Source organism: Limulus polyphemus, unplaced genomic scaffold (genome assembly GCF_000517525.1).
Source record: "Limulus polyphemus unplaced genomic scaffold, Limulus_polyphemus-2.1.2 Scaffold762, whole genome shotgun sequence".
Lineage (NCBI taxonomy): Eukaryota > Metazoa > Arthropoda > Merostomata > Xiphosura > Limulidae > Limulus > Limulus polyphemus.
The window spans coordinates 154724-174172 of record NW_013666372.1 but is presented as its reverse complement, the minus strand read 5'-3'; the positions used below and the strand labels follow the sequence as shown (position 1 = coordinate 174172).

Genomic DNA, 19449 nt, shown 5'->3' with positions numbered 1-19449 from the left:
CCCCACAGAAGCGGTCATTTGTACGTCCACTCACAGTGATGCCTCCCCACATTATAGTTCAATCCCCACAGAAGCGGTCATTTGTACGTCCACTCACAGTGATGCCTCCCCACATTATAGTTCAATCCCCACAGAAGCGGTCATTTGTACGTCCACTCACAGTGATGCCTCCCCACATTATAGTTCAATCCCCACAGAAGAGGTCGTACTCACTGATGTTGAACTGAGTATGTCGTTCGCCTCAAGCTTTCCAGACACTAACCCATCGATGATTGGTAGACGCAGGAAACATTAACCAGTGAAGAGTGCAGGCGACTGTTGGCATTGCTTTCAATTCTGGTGAACTCGACAAAAATTCATACAGGCTGTAATGAGTTGAAGTAAGCTGTCTCGACATTATGACAAGCTCAGGGAGCTTGTAAATTTTGTCACTGATAATATCTCCAGTTATTGTCTAAGAGTCTATAATAATACCGTGAGTAGTAATAATCGATTCGTTATGGGTATGTTATTGTCAAAATAAAGGGATTATTCTTCTTAATACTATAAATAGTAGAAGTATTTAGTAAATAGGTTGAGTGGTAAATAGGTGGGTGTTGGGCTTAGGATTCTTCTACAGTAGGTGTCTGTGACTTGATGGTGATAAATTCAACGACAAATTAACAGCACGCACTCCGCTTGTTTTAAAATAATATATTCAAAACAAGTTAAACGTATGTACAAACATTCTTTATACTATGCATATCATTGTTGTATCTTAAATACTATACACTTTTCTTCTTGTCAAATATCCACTTAGGCCTATTCAATTGTTTTAGAATTTCAGTTGACAAACCGATCTACCTTTCTCCATTTCTATCGCACTAGTATTCCGTGTATAATTCACTTACAATTATAGCGTGAGTTACCACAGTCGGTTGTATACTGTTTTTTTAAGTAATCATCTGGTCCTCGTACTTCAGATACAGTCTGTTACTTCTGTCAAAGTGCACTCAGGCTGGTTCAATTACTTTGGAACTCGCTTTGACGGAATAAACTATACTTCTTATCTCTTTTAAAACTGTTAGTTTTCCTCTAACATATTAATCGTTAGGCCTTTCATTCCTCCGGCAGTTATCTTTATGTTTAACTTTTCTTTCGCCGAGCTTCTACTTCCGTGACTTTACTTTCTCGTCTGCTCTGTCTGTCTGCTGTTCCCGCTCGTCTCACACTATTTATATATTTATCACTTTCGTCTGCTCGCCTTCTAGAAATATATATATCCTGGACATAAATAAGTTTAATGCGACGTTCTATAGCCTCAACATCAATGAATTATAAACACAACTTCCATCAATCGTCTGCTTTTAACTCTCTTATTATGAAAAACTAAACGATCATAAAATATTAACTCACCAAAAAAATTAATTAATACTACCTACACTAAACAGTCATTTATATCATGACAGTTATGCAGACAGTGGTCATTTTGTGGCAAATATGATCTTCCATGACCTGTCTAGTGTGCAGCTCAATTCTCTAATAGCGAGTTTACAATATTCCAACTATGCTAACTTTTACATCAAAATAAGCTACCACTTGTCTTTCAGCTTGTCCTATTTCCAGCACTTGAACAGCTCTGAAGGTCTGTATTTCCGTTAAAAACTTCTGTCTACTACCAGTGTTAATATTGTCACAAAATTATGTTGAAAAAAAAATAATCCAAGTTAAATAGCAAATCACCAAATGATAAAATATGTAGACAAAATTGGAGTGCTGTCTTTCCAGGGCGGGTAGCATGTGTAAACTACTACGAATTATGTTAAAAACACACACGTACAGGACTAATGACATACATTTTTGAGAGTTTAATATTTTCTGGGCTGATTTTTTTGTCATAGTGAAGATTCGTGCTAAAATTATGTTAGGGAAAAAAAACAATGCTATTACTTACAAGAATAATCTATCTTTGGTCTCGGGAAACAAAAGAAAAAATCTAAAACTTAAATTATTGTAAAACTTTTTTTTGCCCTATGTTGGATTTCTGCAGTTAAACAAGTATTGATTATATAGTTCGGATAAGGACCGTGGTAACTAAATCATTTGAACTTAAGAAACAGAAGAAATATTGGCTTATGTTGTTTATTAGTAGCTTTATTAAGTACAATGATTTTTTAAAACAGTTGTCCGTTTTAACGATATCATAAGAAAAGCTTAAAGCTGACGTCATTTCACGCTCATGGTGTTTTATTATTTAATTACATAGATTCCTATTTTCGCATCATTACAACAATACTAGTAGATATGCATTGAAATTCCTAAATATCCATTAATATCAACCATTTGTATTTTTGAATAATAATATTTTAACTTAGAAACAAAAGTATTGCTTATATTTTTCAAAGTGTGGTGTAAAAAAGGTAGGAAAACCGAAAGTCAGTTATGATAGATACAAAAGAAATACGTGGGAGAAAACACCAGGAGTACGAGTATAGAAGAGACACATAAAGTATGAACATGGTAGACATAAGAAAATCTATTCAAACCTTGATACTACTTTTAGAAGCGTCGAACGACCGTCGCCGCATCGAAGCGTTGCCAAACATTTTTATACAGACATGTTTTAACGCCCGAAGAAAGTAGAAAATGGACTTGGGGCTAATTATAATATTGAAAGGGGGTGGTAAAGTGGAACCTTCGTCGAAATAGCCCATCCACAGCTTGGATCGTGCAAACTTCCATTCCCTGTCTGCATGATCCTAAAATCAGACATTTCTACATCAATAAACAGACTGAAGAGTTTTATATTGTGGAAAATACAAGAAAACTCTTGTTAACCTGTACGGTTTTGAAGACATGCATTTTTATCTTTAAATAACAGAATTGTTTATTAGTTTGTTTTAAGTTCGTTTACACTAAATACATTAACAGGAATACAAAGAATATTTTACCAAAATGCTTCACAGATGGCTCGGTTATAGACAACAGAAATTCATTAGAATATTGATTAAATGAAACTAATAATATATGTTTACGTTCCTTAGCATTAGCCGGAGTTAATAATTTAGTCCCGGGTTTTATACCGATAGAAAAATTAGATGTTCAACTTTAGTTGCTTGCTAATATACATAAACCAGTGTCGCCCTCTTAAAAAAATTACCTCACTTTAACTGTCAAATTAAACAATTACTTATATGTATATTATCAAGTACAAATTCAATTAATACAAAGCAACGTTCTTTTACAACAGGTTATAGTAAATACTAAATGGTCGGGACTCAAATGAACGATATTAACAACTAGAAGTTAACGACCATTATCTTCCATTATTCCATTACACATAAGGAGAGAACAGGTGTGTTTATATTCTATGTGCTAATACTAAACTTGATACAATATGAATATATATATATATATATACACGCTGTACTTTTTGTCTTTTTCTATATAACTTTGCAAAATAAAAGTTAATTATCAGTAAATGTTTTTCGTAATTTACATTAATAAAACGAGAGATAAAATCAGATACGTTGTACAGGGGACTGGGTATAAATCAGACACTAGCAGTAAGGTCATATTAAAGTCAAAACATTTCGCAGCACTGCTTTTTCACTCAATACTAAGATGCTCAGAACAGGGAACACGTGTTACAGCTCTCAATCAAGTTTGTTTAACAACCGTATAAACAAAATAAAAGTTAATTATCAGTAAATGTTTTTCGTAATTTACATTAATAAAACGAGAGATAAAATCAGATACGTTGTACAGGGGACTGGGTATAAATCAGACACTAGCAGTAAGGTCATATTAAAGTCAAAACATTTCGCAGCACTGCTTTTTCACTCAATATTAAGATGCTCAGAACAGGGAACACGTGTTACAGCTCTCAATCAAGTTTGTTTAACAACCGTATAAACAACCATTGCCCAATATAGAGCTAAACTTTGAAAAAATACTGGGCTAAGTTAACAATGTGTTGGCGGACACTGATAAGTTATATACGTTTAAAACAACAGTGTTTACTTTTAGAAAATCAGCAGTACTTATTGCTATGATCAATAGTTTGCAGAACATTCAAAACTCTGCTCGAAATTCCAGATAATTCAAGCGAATCCTGGGACAAATATAATAAAATCCGAAATTTGTCTAATGTTTGTCAAATAGTTTTATAAATTTATACAGAGATTGAGTACGCTATACTAAAACGATTTTGGAGCTTTCCCTCGTCGTTACTCCCCATGTCTCAACGTCCGGTCATGATCTACCTGGCAACTGTGTATCTTGACAATAGATATGCAGCGTAGTTTCCATTGCAAAATCTCTCATATCCAAAGCTCATCACTCCTCCATGCTTGACCAATATGTATTCGTATGGAATAGTATTATAAGTATAATGGAAACAGCTTGTGTATGCATGACTTAGGCAGGTTTTCTAAACGAAGATCCTTATTGATTATGCTGCATAATATTGCCTGGGACACGTGCACAGCTTTTGCCATTAACCTTTGTGTTTGTAGATTCTCACCTGTTATAAGACACTACACTTTGCTTATCACAACTGGGATACGACTTTTTGAGGGTTTCTTTCTGGATGATCCTGGTATCCCAAGCTTATCCATTTTCCATATTTCCAATGCCATTAAGTACAAGTTATATTGCCGTATTGGAAATTCTACCTCCCCCCCCCCAAATTTGAACGCATTTTTATGATCAGAGTGTATGAATATTTTATCAGAAAGAGGTGTTGCATGCTCTTTCCAAAAGTGACATCAATAGGCCGACAAACGTCAAACAATGTCAAAATGTAGTTATGATCCACGACATTCTGCCGTTACTTTATATCGGCTGTGGTTGTCACTTAATTTGCTGAGTTTGATATTCAAACTCGTTTTAATATAGCATACTCAACCGTCTGATAAAAGCAAACTTCACATCAAACCAAAGGTTATAAGTTCAGCAATGAAATATTTCGTTCATTATTACTCAAAATGAAGAAGGTTTTAATAATAAACGTTTCTTAAACAGTGAATAACTCTGCCAATTTAAAGAATGTTAACAGGGTATAAGTATTTACATCCTGTTAAAGTATGAAACGTGTTTGCTTATGCATAGTTCAGCTAAGTCTATGATGAGTAATGATACCGGAAGAGTTATTTTATGTATCTGAATGTGGCAAACCTATGGGTGCCTATTTTGTACACATACATTTCTGTAGTCTTTCAAACCGATTTCATTCTCCGTGTTATATTATGGATTTACGAGAGTTGATACAACTACAAACTGCAATTCACAACTGATCATGGTTAAAGTACTTGTTATCTATCATGAACATTTAAGTTCCATACTGTTACAGAACGAGTTATTATCTTGAAATGTTAGGTATTCATATTTTAACGCACTAGACAATAACATATTTCTAGTAAACCTACACAATCACCTGTTGAAAAATTTACAACTTGACAAATACGTGAATAACATTGTATTTGTTTCTGTGCCAAATTATAGGTTAGGGCATTTCATTCCGACAAAGCAGATCAAGTATGGTACATTAGGTACATTACTGACTAAAACGGTATCTTGTCATTTAGACCTTGCAGATTTTCCTGAACTGTGTGGACGACCCCCTTCATGTTAGTCGACCACTGTTATTCAAATACGTTTTGATTCCTTACTGAGCAGGTTCTGCCAGAGTCTGGTCGAAAATCTCGATTTGCCCATCGGTCGGTGACAGCGTCCTATAACATTTATGTGTCCTTGGCTGAAAACTAATTCAAATCATGTTATTATCCACCTTTTATAAATATACCAGAAGTTCCGTGAAGCATTGTCGTTTGTTTTGAGACGAATTTCAGATCAACAAGTTGTGTTTGAGACCGATTTTTTCAATGTTTTCTTGTGAAGTCTAACAACTGTAAAACAGAGACGGCAAGCGGAAAAGAGGCCACCGAAACGTTTTACTGCTGAGCAAGCAAAGAGTCTGTTCAATCGGTTAGATTAAGGAGGGAGTATTGACGATGGTGATTCTGATTTTGAATTTGACTTTGAAATCGAGACCCAGTTCCAGTGCTTCTCAATCACTTGATCAGAGGGAGGGGGCATCGCCCTAATCAGGAAGTAGTGGTACAAAGAAGCCACGAAAGCGAGCTCCAGCTAGACCTGATCTACCTCCTAGATCTACCACTACCAAAGCCAGAGATAATGATTGGGCTGAGGTAGATCTGTAAGACTGGTCAGCCAAAAGTAATGACTGCATTTTTGCCGAAGAACAGGCGTAATCCCGGTGTACACGCTGACATCAATGATAACTCAACGCTTCTCGAGTGTTTCAGAGCTCTCTGTTTACAGAAGATGTAAGTAATGCTCTTATCACTGCTATCAAGGAGTACCCCAAAGCACAAGTTGCAAAGAAAACGTCTGTTCAGAGACGGTCGAGGTATTTGAACTGGACTTCCCTTACTCACTATGAGCTGCTCATGTTTCTTGCAATGACAACATCAATGGACATCCTCAAACGACCTAGCATTTAAGAAGTTCGCATCCCCTCAGTCTCTCTACACACCCTTCTACCATCAAATCTTCAACAGGGAGAGATTTGAGGCCATTTACTCAACAATGGTTCATGTGGGTACCCCTGATAATGAAGGGAAAATAAGATTTAGAAAATTTAAATTTTATAAGTTACAGTGATAATTATTAGGAAATCATGAACATAATTCCGGCAGAATGAGCAACAAATTATAGGTTTAATGAGTTAAATCACATTATATTATCTGTATTCCTTACCTGTTCAAAGAACGCCTATTGTGTTTTAAGTCAAATATCGTAACATCAAATTTAACTGCAAGCAACATATAGGCAGAAGTTATTAGTTTATGTTTCTGAAAGTAAGGCTTTGGCTCTACTGAATTTTGAATCATTAACAATGCATTTACGAAATACGTATTAAATATATAAGTTCAAATTTTACCAGCTGATTAGATGGCTCGAGCGTCATCAATCACTTGGAAGGATTTGGTCATTGTGGCTATCAATAAGATCACGAAGACGATTATTGCAATAACATAATAAGACCTTTCTCCCTGACCATTTCGGTTGGTGAGAGTTATCGAGAAGCTCAATGCTGGACGGGTAGTTAATTCTAAACAATGACGAGAAAGAGTGCCGAATGTGTTCCCAGTTCTGAATATCCAGGAAATGTCGTCATATTACAATATTATTGAAAGTAGAAATAAGATGAAAATATCGTAAAAATGTACAAAGTATCAATTATGTCAAGCTGAAGAATGTATGCTAGAATAATAGTTCAAACTTAGTGTAATGAAAATGTTTAATAGGTATTATAATATTTAGCCAACCATTTAACTCTAGTCAGTAATAAGTGTGGTACACAATCCAGTAGCGATAGCAGACAGATTTACTTACTTCGATGTCTTGAAAAGAGCGGCTCATCATAGCAATCAGCATGTTAATCATAACGGTCATGGCCATAATCATGTAGGCACCCAGAAGAGCGTGGCCAACCCACTGAGTAAAGGCTTGATCCTTTCTAGCCTTCAGATCCTTTACAGGGATCACGCCGAACAAAGACCACAACAAGGTTGTGTAGCTGGAGTCTATGCTGTGGTGAAGAATTGCAATAACGGCATTGGTAGAAAGCGGCAAATGATTAGAGGACTATAGGAGTAACATTCATAATGTGTCAAAATGAAATAAATAATAACATTTTAAAATATATATATTAAAAAAATCTATATGCTCTTTCAAGAGAAACAGCTTGAACATTTGAAGGGAAACTTAACTAATATGTTTGGATCTACAAGACATATTTCAGTATTTATGAATATGCATACGAAAACAAACACACCGAAGAAAAACATCTTAAATTGTATGCATGACAGTAATTCATTAAAATAATTACACTATTATATAACTTAGCACACAAAACAGGCAACCTTAAATCAGATATGGAAATGTTGAGGTCGACGGTGTCCTGTAAAAAAGAAAAAAAACAACAAACAAATGGATAGTTGAAAGTAAACTTATTATTAGATGCCAACAAGTCTTATACGATAAAAAAACAGTTAGAAATAAAAAAAAATAGTTTCTGTATTTATGGCAAAGGTACTAAGGATATTTGTCGTCGTCCCAGTTTTGAACTACTGACCAGGGTGAAGGCAGCCAACCAGCAGCACTTTACAAACCATCATCCACGCTAAAGGATTTACTGTCACTCTTATTAACACACAAACAACATAAAGTAGTATCTCACGGATTACAATGATGTGTGATCTTGACATTTTTAGAGCCATCTATTGTTTGTACGATGTTTCAGACTCTATGATGAGTCCTTTTTAAAGGAAGTATCTCACTACAGATAATGTTCATAAAAGCACTTAAAAGGATATAATACTTGTTTTAAAATAATGGAAACATAGAAAATGAAGGATTCCTTGAACTTTTTAATGTAAATTGAGGTTAGCTTGAACGATTGAACAACCCTTCTTCGAATTCTCTTTGCTTGTTGTTAAGCACAAGGCTACACAATGAGTTATCAGCGTTCTGTCCACCGCTGAGAATCGAACTCCGGGTTTTAGCGGAGGACAGGATGAGAAGAGTTTACAAATAAACTATTTTATTTCCTGAAGGCTAACCGTATTAGAGTACAACTAACAAACCATCATACGTCAGTAATACAGAGAATGAAGGAAACCAGAAATTACTACTCAACATAGCCCCCCTACCAGTGGCATAGCGGTATGTCTGCGGATTTACAACGATAGAATCCGGGTTTCGATACCCGTGGTGGGCAGAACACAGATAGCCCATTGTGTAGCTTTGTGCTTAACTTCAAACAAACAAACAAACCCAACATAGGTGAATATAAATAAGACGAATTTCTTCCATCGTTCCATGAGTTTCATGAATTGCAAAACTGGATTACGTTTGTTTGATTTCGGGCAAAGCTATACAAAGGATATCTGCGTTAGACGTTCGTAGTATTAAATGATATACTAAAAGGAAGGTAGCTAGCTAGTCAACAACACCCACCACCGATTATCAGGTTACTCTTGTCTCACTGTATAGTGGGATTTGACCGTAATTCTTATAACGCACCTATGACTCCAAAGAGCGGATCCCGATTTTTATGTGTGTGGTTACGGGACGAGTACCACAGAACCTCAACTCTACAGTCCAACTCATTAAACACTCAGCCCATGGTGTTACGTATCCAGCCGTATACAACTGGGATCATCAATTACACATCTAGAAATATACCATCCATGCAATTCTTTCTAGAGAAGATCAAAACGATGCTGGATCAGGAGATTACAGGACTACAGCATCTTATTCAAGACTTAAGCCATTACCTGATGTTATTTTGTGAGTATATTGTACGCTACTATTGTGAAAACACATGATATACGATACCGCTAGCAGCGGATAGATACTGATCTCGTTTATTGGCAGCAGCTTACTCATATCTAACGTGAAGAAAAGAAAATCCCATTTCTTTCTAAAAACTCTTTGTACACAATATTAAAGTTTTATTTCGATTTTATCGCAGGATCCAGCTGGTTCATTGGTTTTCAAGTATTGATCGGAATAATACGAGAAAAGCAATGCCATTAATAGACTCCATATTACCAGATAAACGTTTGTTATCTAAGCGATTACAAAGTTTTGTCTTAAGTATTTACCATAAACTATTGAGGAAGTGAAAAGAACCAAAATATGATTTTTTTTTTATTTGCTTGGGTTATAACTGCATATTTAGTTTAACAAGTAAAGGAGAGCTGGTACATCATTTTTCAAAGATGGAACCGTTTAAATTACTACATAACAAAATATTACATGATAAAATTATTTAAATATTAAGGTCATGAAATCCTGGTACAGTGCAGCATGATACTTTCTTAACTATACCCCCTTCTCCCCTGGTGGCCCAGCAATTAGTCTGATGGCTTATAACGTTAAAAACTGGGGTTTGATATTCGCAGTCGACAAAGCACAGATAGCACATAGTGTATATTCGTGCTTAACAACAAAATCAAGAGAGAATCCTCAATAGCTGCGGCTGTAATTATATCTCAAATCAGTCAGGAGACGGAGCTATGAGCTAAAAGTTTGTACTTGAAAAAAAAATAACTCAGAGCCATACTATGAGCCAGTATGCTGCGGCTAAAAACGAATTTAACTATAAACATTATTGAAAATTATATTATTTGTATTATTCGTATATTTAGTAAAAATGTGTATATGTTTAATGATTCATTTGTCTGTTTTAGCTCATATTTACACAATGGAATAACCATATCCTGTCCATCGTGGGGAAAGGACCCCGGATTTTAGGTTGTAAGCCCGTAACCTAAATGTATGATAGAGAATGACTAAAGTGGGTGTTTGTATCATTTAGGATGCCATCATATTGATAATTGAAATAATGTCTGGCAATATTCGCTAAACAAAGATTTAGGAGCTCTGTCATTAAAAGTTTTATCAATATATACAAATATATATAAATAATTACAATTATTTAGTGGTTATATTTTTTCGTGTTATCACATTTTCCTTAATTTTGGCACTTTTCTTTACTTGTATACTTGACGTAGTTTTATAGGCCATAGTTAAGCCTTACGCCTTGTAACTAACCTAACTATTATAGCTAAGCCTAACAACTTACATCTATATGACAACGAACGAAACTACCCACATCAAAGAAACACAAAACAACAGAAAAAGCCTTACGAAACTGAATCGTCTGTCCAAAAATATTTATGGAAGGTGAAAATTCGTTAATTATTGATTAATAATTCTACTTCTACGCTAATATGGGAAAAGAAAATACCAAAATTAATTATCAAATATGTGCTAAAGATCAAGAAATATTTTCGGACTACATTTTCACTATAAATATAGGTATCACACATAATTTTTGAGCCCTGCATGGCCAGGTGGCTAGGACTCTTGACTCGCAGTGGATGCTATAAAAATATCATTGAAAATTACACAGAACTAGATGAATATCCGTTAGTTTTTGGTCTCGGCAAGGCCAGGTGGCTAGGGCACTTGACACGCAATCTGAGGGCCGTGGGTTCGAATCCCCGTCTCACCAAACATGCGCGACCTTTCATCTGTTGTAAAGCCTTATAAATCTTCGACCTGATCTAAAATTATCGTCTGTGAGTTTCTTAACCCTGGAATTATTGATGGTGTCCTCATTGGATTTTAAACACAATTCTTGATACATTTGTGGTTCATGACTTTATTGGATCTTTAATAATATGTGAGTCACCCCCCCCCCCCCCAAAAAAAAAAGGTAAACAATAATAACATAAATACTGCAAATAATCCCACTATTTACTTCTAGGATCCCCTATATGTACTTTACATAGAAAAGGAGTGTTTTTACTCAATTTTGATACTTCTTCATACAGAATGTTTAAAAACATAAAACTAGTCGCTACTATGTAATAAATTGTCCCTTTGTTAATGTAAGGTACAAAACAAGTCGATAGTTTAAGAGTTAGTTTGTCAATAGAAGCAAAAAACAAAACTTACGTAATGAAAGCGTCTGTGTTGCGATAACAATTAACGGTTACGTTTTCGCCCCCGATTACCTTCGTTTCACAAAACTCTGTGTCAGCATCATAATGCCAGTAAAGCTGATTTAGGCCACATGCGAATGATGTCAGCACTAAGAAGAAAATGAAGAGAAACTTTGCGATATCGATGATCATACAACCGAGTGAGATTTGCAGTGGTCCTAGATGCGGATTGGTCTGGAATAAGTAGATGATTCGTGCGAAGCTAAAGACATTAGCCACAGCAAACACGCCCTCCGCAATAAGAGTGGGGTCGTTGTTAGGCCAGCGTGCGCGCTCCAGGATCCGAGGCCCGTATTGGTCGCTTTGGATCTGAAAGAAGGCCACGGCTTTGAGAGAGAAAGTGGCCAAGTAGAGGGATAACATGATGAAGTCTAACCAGTTCCACCACTGTCGTACATAGGCCTTGATTCCTTCTTCCCACAGCTGCTTACATTCCGCCCACACCATCCCTAGGACAGAACAGAAATGATTCAATACTGTTCGCTCCAAGTCATTCCAAGAAAAAGATCAAATTGTTGTTTCTTGTCTGTTTCAAAAACATTCTTAGAAAACAATACAATCTGATTATAACTAATTCAACTGCATTTTTCCTAAGAGGCAGTGAAAAAAATAATTTTCTTCGACATATTCTTAGAATATATAGAAAGATATCCACTCTTTACCCATCAATAGAAATTAAGAAGAGGCCTGGCATAGCCTGGATGGTTAGGGCGCTCGTCTTGCAATCTACCGGTTACGGGATCGAAGCCCCTCACTGAAAATGCTCGCCCTTTCAGTTGTGGGGGCTTTATAATATGACGGTCAATCTCACTATTCGTTGATAAAGAGCAAACCAAGATGGTAATTTATCAAGTATTCATATGGAAAGTATATTTTCTGCCTGTATTGGATATATTAAGGCCTTTATAAAGTGTAACATAATTGATCTAGTAAACGATTATGTTTTAATTTCGTTTAACCGAAATAAACTTTACATTAAGTAATTACTTTGATTGTTAGATAAATACCAAACTGCTATATTGCGTTTCTTTTAAGATTTGGATAGTTAATGATCCAAAATTAGTAACACCTGGTCTAAAATTTTAACGGAAAGACATAAATGACAACAACTAACATAATTACTGGTGTTTCTCTTTGAAGCTTATTTCAGTAAGGGCTTGTTAAAACCCAACTGTTGTCTTGTCATGATCTTTTAGAAACTAATTGTTGCTTTGTCATAATCTAAATTTCTTGTTATAGAAACGTACTGACTTTCTGTCTAAGCTTCTTGGGATACTGTTGCTTGAAACAAACTGTAAACTCGTCCCAGTTTAAAGGTTCTTGTTCTTCAAAAGTTTCTCTTGTTATAGGTGTTTATTGGCGTTATTGCTCTAACTTGATAAGAATACATTTTTGGAATATGCTGTCAAGGTGTTAAAGTTTGAAACTTGTTTAATTTCATCAAAAAGCGTTTAGTTCTATATATTAAAATGTCAACTAAAACCTAATACGGGTGATATATATGGAAGTCTCTATGAGATACAGTTTGATTTACAGAGGTAGGCCAGTTTCACACTGAGTAGAAGGACATTAAATAATGCCTTTGTAAAATGCTTCTTCTATAGCTTTGTGTGAAATGATTATCAAAAACCATGGAAATAATGAATGATTGTCCTTCTGTGACTTTTGGTGTACCAAAGAAGAAAATAACATTATTTTTACAGGTTTTGGGTAAGTAGTCTTATAATATAGAAAAGGAGAAAATAGCATACAAATTACCCACAGGTAAAACTTTATTGTACCTTTAAAACATAAAGCAGAATTAAAAATGTGTTTCAGCTTAAGGACAAAATTCATTTTAAGCAGAAGTCCTCTGTATATTATATCTCCACGCATGGTCAAATTGCAGGAAGCTTCAGCAGAGGAGGTTATAAACTCTGTATCCCATTAGCATCGGCAATCGGTAAACACACCTTGGAGTTAAGTGACATTCAAACAGTAGTTGACGATTACAAGGAAAACCATTCGACTTCGAAAACAGTGATAAACCACAGAGAACAGTCCCTACCTCAAAACCTAACTTTATATTCATATTAAGACAATACCGCATGAAAATATGGAAGTTTTGGACTTATCTGCCTATGGATGATTTGAGTAACGATATATAATGTTGCAGTTAAGTAGAGACACTTTCTTTGCTTCTGAAACATCGGTGATTTCTACTGTATAATTAGTCAGATTCACAAGTGTTAGTCATTTTAAAAGATATAACAAAAATTTACTACGCAAGGTTGGATAAAACTCTGTTTAAACAACAACAAGGAAATAAATAACAACGACCAACAACTACGGTCTTTATTCCCGCCAAAAATGAAATGCAAATTATGGATTCTAATTTTGGCTTTTCAGCTCGAATTCAAATTTACTTCATTTTTTTGTATATTTTATAAAAAAACTAATAAAATGCCAAAATTCAAATAGTATAGGTATTTCTCGTGTATATTTAGTTCCGTTATTACACACACACACAGATATTTTATTAATTCTAAGTGCAGTTTATAAAGAAACTGGAATATGTTCTTTTTAAAATACCACAGTTTTTGCATGACTGATCTCGTTTCATTTTTAAGCTTTACTTTTTACGATAACTGTGCCTTTTATTAAAGGAAATTACCAGTGCTTTTCTTTGTAGCTTAGTTCAGTGATGCCCTCTTAGAAACCAACTGTAGCCTTGTCATTATTTAAATTTTTTTGTTATAGAAACTTACTGATTTTTCCTCTAAGTTTTTTCGGTACATTGCTGCTAGAAGCAAATTATAATTGCCTCACAGTTTGTATTTATGTCGGGTTAATTCTAGTTAGAATGGTTAATAGATTGGTAACCATGAAAAGGCTCAATAGAACCAGTTTACCTGTAACCCAGAAGAAAACCAACCATTCCACCAAGGACGGCGGAGGTCCACGAATGTTTTGCCTTGACCGTTCAGATCCCTCTAATCGAGTGGATGCCAGTACCAGCAGAAGAAGAAAGAAACCGAAAGAGGCACTGCAAAAGAACTGTCTACATTAGACGTTTAAGCTTCTGGACCTTTAATAACTATTACACCATCTAAAACACGTTTTTCTAAGTTTCCTTTAAAACATTATTATAAAATCAATACCAAGTTATTTTAATTGCTGTTCTCCAGCGGCTCAGTACGGTAAATTACTCTGTCATAGAGAAACTTAGAAGTACTAATGTATAATATGAAGTGAAAACAAAAATACAAAATATACGTGATGTAGATCACTTGACTTCACACAAATAAATGCTAAAATCATTTTGTTCATTTCTAACGTAATATCCACATACAATAAGAAGTTAAGCAAAAAAAAACTTTTATAATATTCTATAAATTTTCATTTTTTTGAATCTTAGAGCTGTCTATCTTTGAAAGATCGTCAAAACACTAAACAAACATCTTTAGTTCAGGAGAAAGAACTTATCTCTTCCGTCTACGTATTTATAACATTGAAACAGCAATTCATTAACCTCTCATTTAACCAATTCCGAATTTCACATGGACATAAGAATATGTACCTGTGGTAGATGAACTTCATGAATGGTGATCGGACAACACGGCCTAGCTTAGACCTGGGGAACCACAAGTAATATAGAGCAATCAGTGGCATACATGCGATTAGACCGAAGCACATTAGCATCTTCATGACCCCGTTCCATCGTCGCCATACGGACAAACCCTCATACCAGATGGACGTCAGCAATTGTTGACAGTTGGGGTGGGCTACGAACTAGTGCCAAGGAATAAAAGAAAAGCCATATGAAAGTGTAAATCAACATGTTTTTAAGAAAACTAAAACGTCCTGCGAATTAGACAAACCAGGAGTTAATAGGATTTCCTTCGTTTGCTTGTCAGTCCTTAAATGACCCAAGTAGTCGGCTAGAATTTTTTAGCATTTATTTCTATTCCATTCTTAAAAGCTTGTTTTATGCTTTTAGAATTAACACTGAATTAACAAGATTTAGCACTTAAAAATATTTTGGCAGCCATTACGAATAGACATGGGTACATTGTCATGCATCTAAAATTTATCCATCAACCATGATATATAAGTTGGTCGGTAAAATGGACGATGTGCAGAGTCGACTGATACAAGGATTTTAAATACTCCTGTGCTAGAAACCTGATAACTCATCAGATCATGTGTGACACAACATATCAGATATTTACATCTCACGTTATAACTATCTACAAATACCAGAAACACCCTACTACAACAGTTACCTGTTTTTGTTCATATTTCAACGCTAGCTTTAGACGAGCTAGAGTCAACTTTTCTGTGTCAGCATCGTCCTCGTCGTCAGAATCCGAGTCTGACTTCTTATTTAGGACAGCGATAACTTCCTCTGTGCTTCTGCAGAGGTCCAAAAGATCGCAAGAGTAGCGTTTGCATTGATTACTCAGCTCCAGGTAATTGTCCTTAAATTCGTTTTCCCGCATGGCTAGGTACTCAAGCTCCCAAGAGAGCTAGAAAAACGAAAAAAAAACAAAAAACACAACAATATTCAATTTTTAGAAAGAGAAAATAATATTAGCGAGCATCAGTGCGCGTGCGTGTTCGTACTTGTATTATCTTTCGCTTACCTTTGTTACCTAAGGAACAACAACGAAAATCAATGTTGCAGGACAAGCGCCAAGAAAATAATATTTCCATTTGTTTCAATTTTGTTTTTCGCGCTATTTCAAAAATTATAAAACAGATCAAGCTAAAATAACTGAAGTGATTTTAAAAGTTTGTTACAACATGTTAGTTTAAATTAAAAAGTACTTGAAATTTAGAGAATTTTTTTTTATTTTTTGCTGTTGTTGGCGTTGTTGCTAAATGTATTGGAATACAAAGACTTTACTTCATGTAGAAAATTTCATCAAAAAAATGTTAATAGAGCAGTTTTGTAGAAGTTGATGCACATATGCTTCACATACACAGAGTTCTATCACTCAGTTTCTCAGTACTCTACAATACTTTGAGTTCTGAGAGACGAAAGCTGCTTTGCAAAACCTTCTGCACAAGAAACCAACATGGCAAACTTGCGGTTAATATTTAGAGACTGTACAAATAGGAAGTAACTAGTTGTTAAATATAATGTCTGATAAAAGAAAGAAAACTAATTTTAATGTAAAGCTAATTCGGCCACAAAATATATTTTTATATTATTCTACTAGTAGCACTCAGTCTCATCATGATAAAAAATATAACGTTAAGAAATACAATAGTCCTAATACTAATGTCTTATGACTAGTATAATTAGTTATAATCATGTTTCGCCAGCTTAGAAAAGGCGTTAACACTGTAATAACTATTATCCTTGTAATACTTTCGAAGTTCATCATAACATTGGATCTCGTTCACAATTATAGAACACCTTTGACAATACATTACGTTTTTCAATCAATCTAAAAACCGGTCGTTTCTACTAACGAGACATTAAAGACATTATTGATTTATTCTGTAAAATTATCTAATGTTTTTTTTTTTACCAGGACAAAACAGACCCGATAAAGAAACATGAACTTACAGAACTTTGTTTTTGATGGATTAATGATGACTGCTTTTTTTCAACAATAACTGAACGAATCACTTTAAAAAAAACTAATTCGATATTCATGGCTTTCAAGCTTATCATGTTTAAAAAGAATAAAAATTACATTGTTCTTGCTGACAACCTGTGAGTTCAACTCATGGTAATGAATAAAATCTTTGTTGCACTTTAAACAAAACCAAAATGTAATCAAAATTATACTACGATATGGACTAGGACTAATCGGCGTTTCTGACTAATTACCTTGAAAGCAGTCAGAATGGGGTCGTCACTAGTCAGTGAGATCCACGCCGGACTAGCTAAAGCTCGGTAGGTGTGAATCTTCCGTAGGGAGTATCGCAGACTGTCTGTTAGCATTCCTTCTTGGCATTTCTGGCAACAACACGAAAGAGAATGTGGCTTGTCGATCATCGCTCCTCGTGACAGTAGTAACTGTAAAATCTCGAACTGGTTGCAATGGGCGGCAAGAATAACAGGGGAGATATCAGGACTGTAGTCTGAACTTTCATCACCTTGTTGGCGGCTCTTGGCCCAATCACTGGCCAGCATGCCCGTCGTGATGCTGGGATGATTGATCAACATCTCAACGATTTTGTAAACCCCTTCGCGAATAGCATAGAGAAGAGCATCTCCAATTTTTACTTGTTCTTGTTGCAAGAGAAGCTCCACAATCTCCACATTTTCGTTGTCAACAGCGATCTGGATAGCGCTACGGCCCAGAATGTTAGTGCAATTTACGTTGACAGGATTTGGCAGTTGAAGACAGCGAATCATGGTGTGCTTGTCACCACGTTCAGCGGCTTCCAGAAAAGTCCTCTCCCTGGGATCCATGCTTTGATTGTCTTTCAGTGGTTCCAGGGGAACTGGGATTCGGTTGCGGTTAATGCTGAGCTTCTTGCTGCGGCTGAAAGAACTGGCCATTGAGGTGCCACGAGAAATCTCCATAGCAAAGATCATATAGTTTCTTCAGGAAATGTCTTTTTTTAAATATTAACTGGATCAACAAGGCTTAATTGTCTGACGTCTAGACATGTTCGATTTCGACAGACAACTTCCGTCACTGAAACATCATAAAAAATGTAATTATAGCTTCAAAACAGCACCTATAAATGTTACGATAATATATTTTATATTTAATCATTTATGTTCATAAAAATATTTTTATAAAATAGTTGATTATATTTATTGTCAAACCTTACTTTGAAATTATTAACCGTAAAACATTTTAGTTACAAACAAAACTCCCATTACATAAGCTATAACTCTTCTGGCCTGAAATTGAGATATATGTATCAGAAAGCAGAAACAATGAATCTTTCGAGTTGTTACTATCTTCATACAGCAGATAATATAGTTTTAGATCAATCTTTAAATAACAAAAATTCATAATTAAAGTAAAAGTTCTGAAAACGCAAAATTGATGTTTACTAACATACTTAAATTTTCGCCAATTTAACACAAATTTTGAAAAACCAGACTTCACTTTATAAACAAAAATATTATTGAATTTTTCAATTCACAACCTTTTATTACATACGTCAAAATATGTTTACAGAATGTAAAACGATTTTACTGGTAGACTCTATAGGGGTTGGTGAATGTAACTTTCAGCCTGAGTGGTCCCTGGTGATACAGCGGTAAGTTACTGACTTAAAATGTTAACATCCCAGATTCGATTCCATGCGGTGGACCGAGCACAGTTAACCCCTTATGTAGCTCTGTGTTAAAACAACAGTCCCCAATCCGAGTGAAACCGTTTTAAAATAAAGGGCCTTCTTCGGGAACAAACTCATTAAAGTTTAAGCCCAACTAAGAGTATTTTTAGCTAACAAACAATTCCTCTTTGACAAAAGTAATATAATTATATATTTTGTAACAAATTCTCAACTAACATAACGACTTATTGACCAGAACAATGTATTGTAAACACATTCTAAAGATATTTTTACGATAGATTCCCCTTTATCGGTCAGATTAACTTGTAGAATTTTCAACCCAATACAAAACAAACTTTAGGTAAACAGACACCACCTGATTGATCATAATAATAATTAATATTAGTTTTATCCAAAGCTAACTAGTATATACTAAGAAATATCCACTTACTAAGAACAACAAAAATAACACAGGCTTGCGAATCTAGACTTCATAAAAGTAATTTTGGCTTTAATAACGGATTTTCCATAATTCAGCTACGCAGATTTCGAAAATAATATTCATATTTTTTATCACGTAAAGATTTTTTACAAATCGGGAAGAAAAAAACTTACTTGGATCAAAGTA

The 19449-nt window shown here is 34.9% G+C and overlaps 1 protein-coding gene across 3 annotated transcripts in view; it reads right to left on the bottom strand.

Moving 5' to 3' along the window:
• The window catches only part of LOC106460388 (transient-receptor-potential-like protein), a 54912-nt gene that overhangs the window by 16473 nt on the left and 18990 nt on the right, over positions 1-19449 (bottom strand). For all 3 annotated transcript variants that reach the window (XM_013920078.2, XM_022387092.1, XM_022387091.1), the window contains exons 2-8: positions 17410-18226; positions 15851-16093; positions 15145-15356; positions 14477-14610; positions 11539-12034; positions 7402-7597; positions 2526-2738 (exon numbers count right to left, since the gene is read on the bottom strand). In XM_013920078.2, coding sequence (XP_013775532.2) covers positions 2526-2738; positions 7402-7597; positions 11539-12034; positions 14477-14610; positions 15145-15356; positions 15851-16093; positions 17410-18123 — 2208 coding nt within the window. In that variant the 5' untranslated portion in view covers positions 18124-18226. The remainder of the gene's footprint in view (positions 1-2525; positions 2739-7401; positions 7598-11538; positions 12035-14476; positions 14611-15144; positions 15357-15850; positions 16094-17409; positions 18227-19449) is intronic.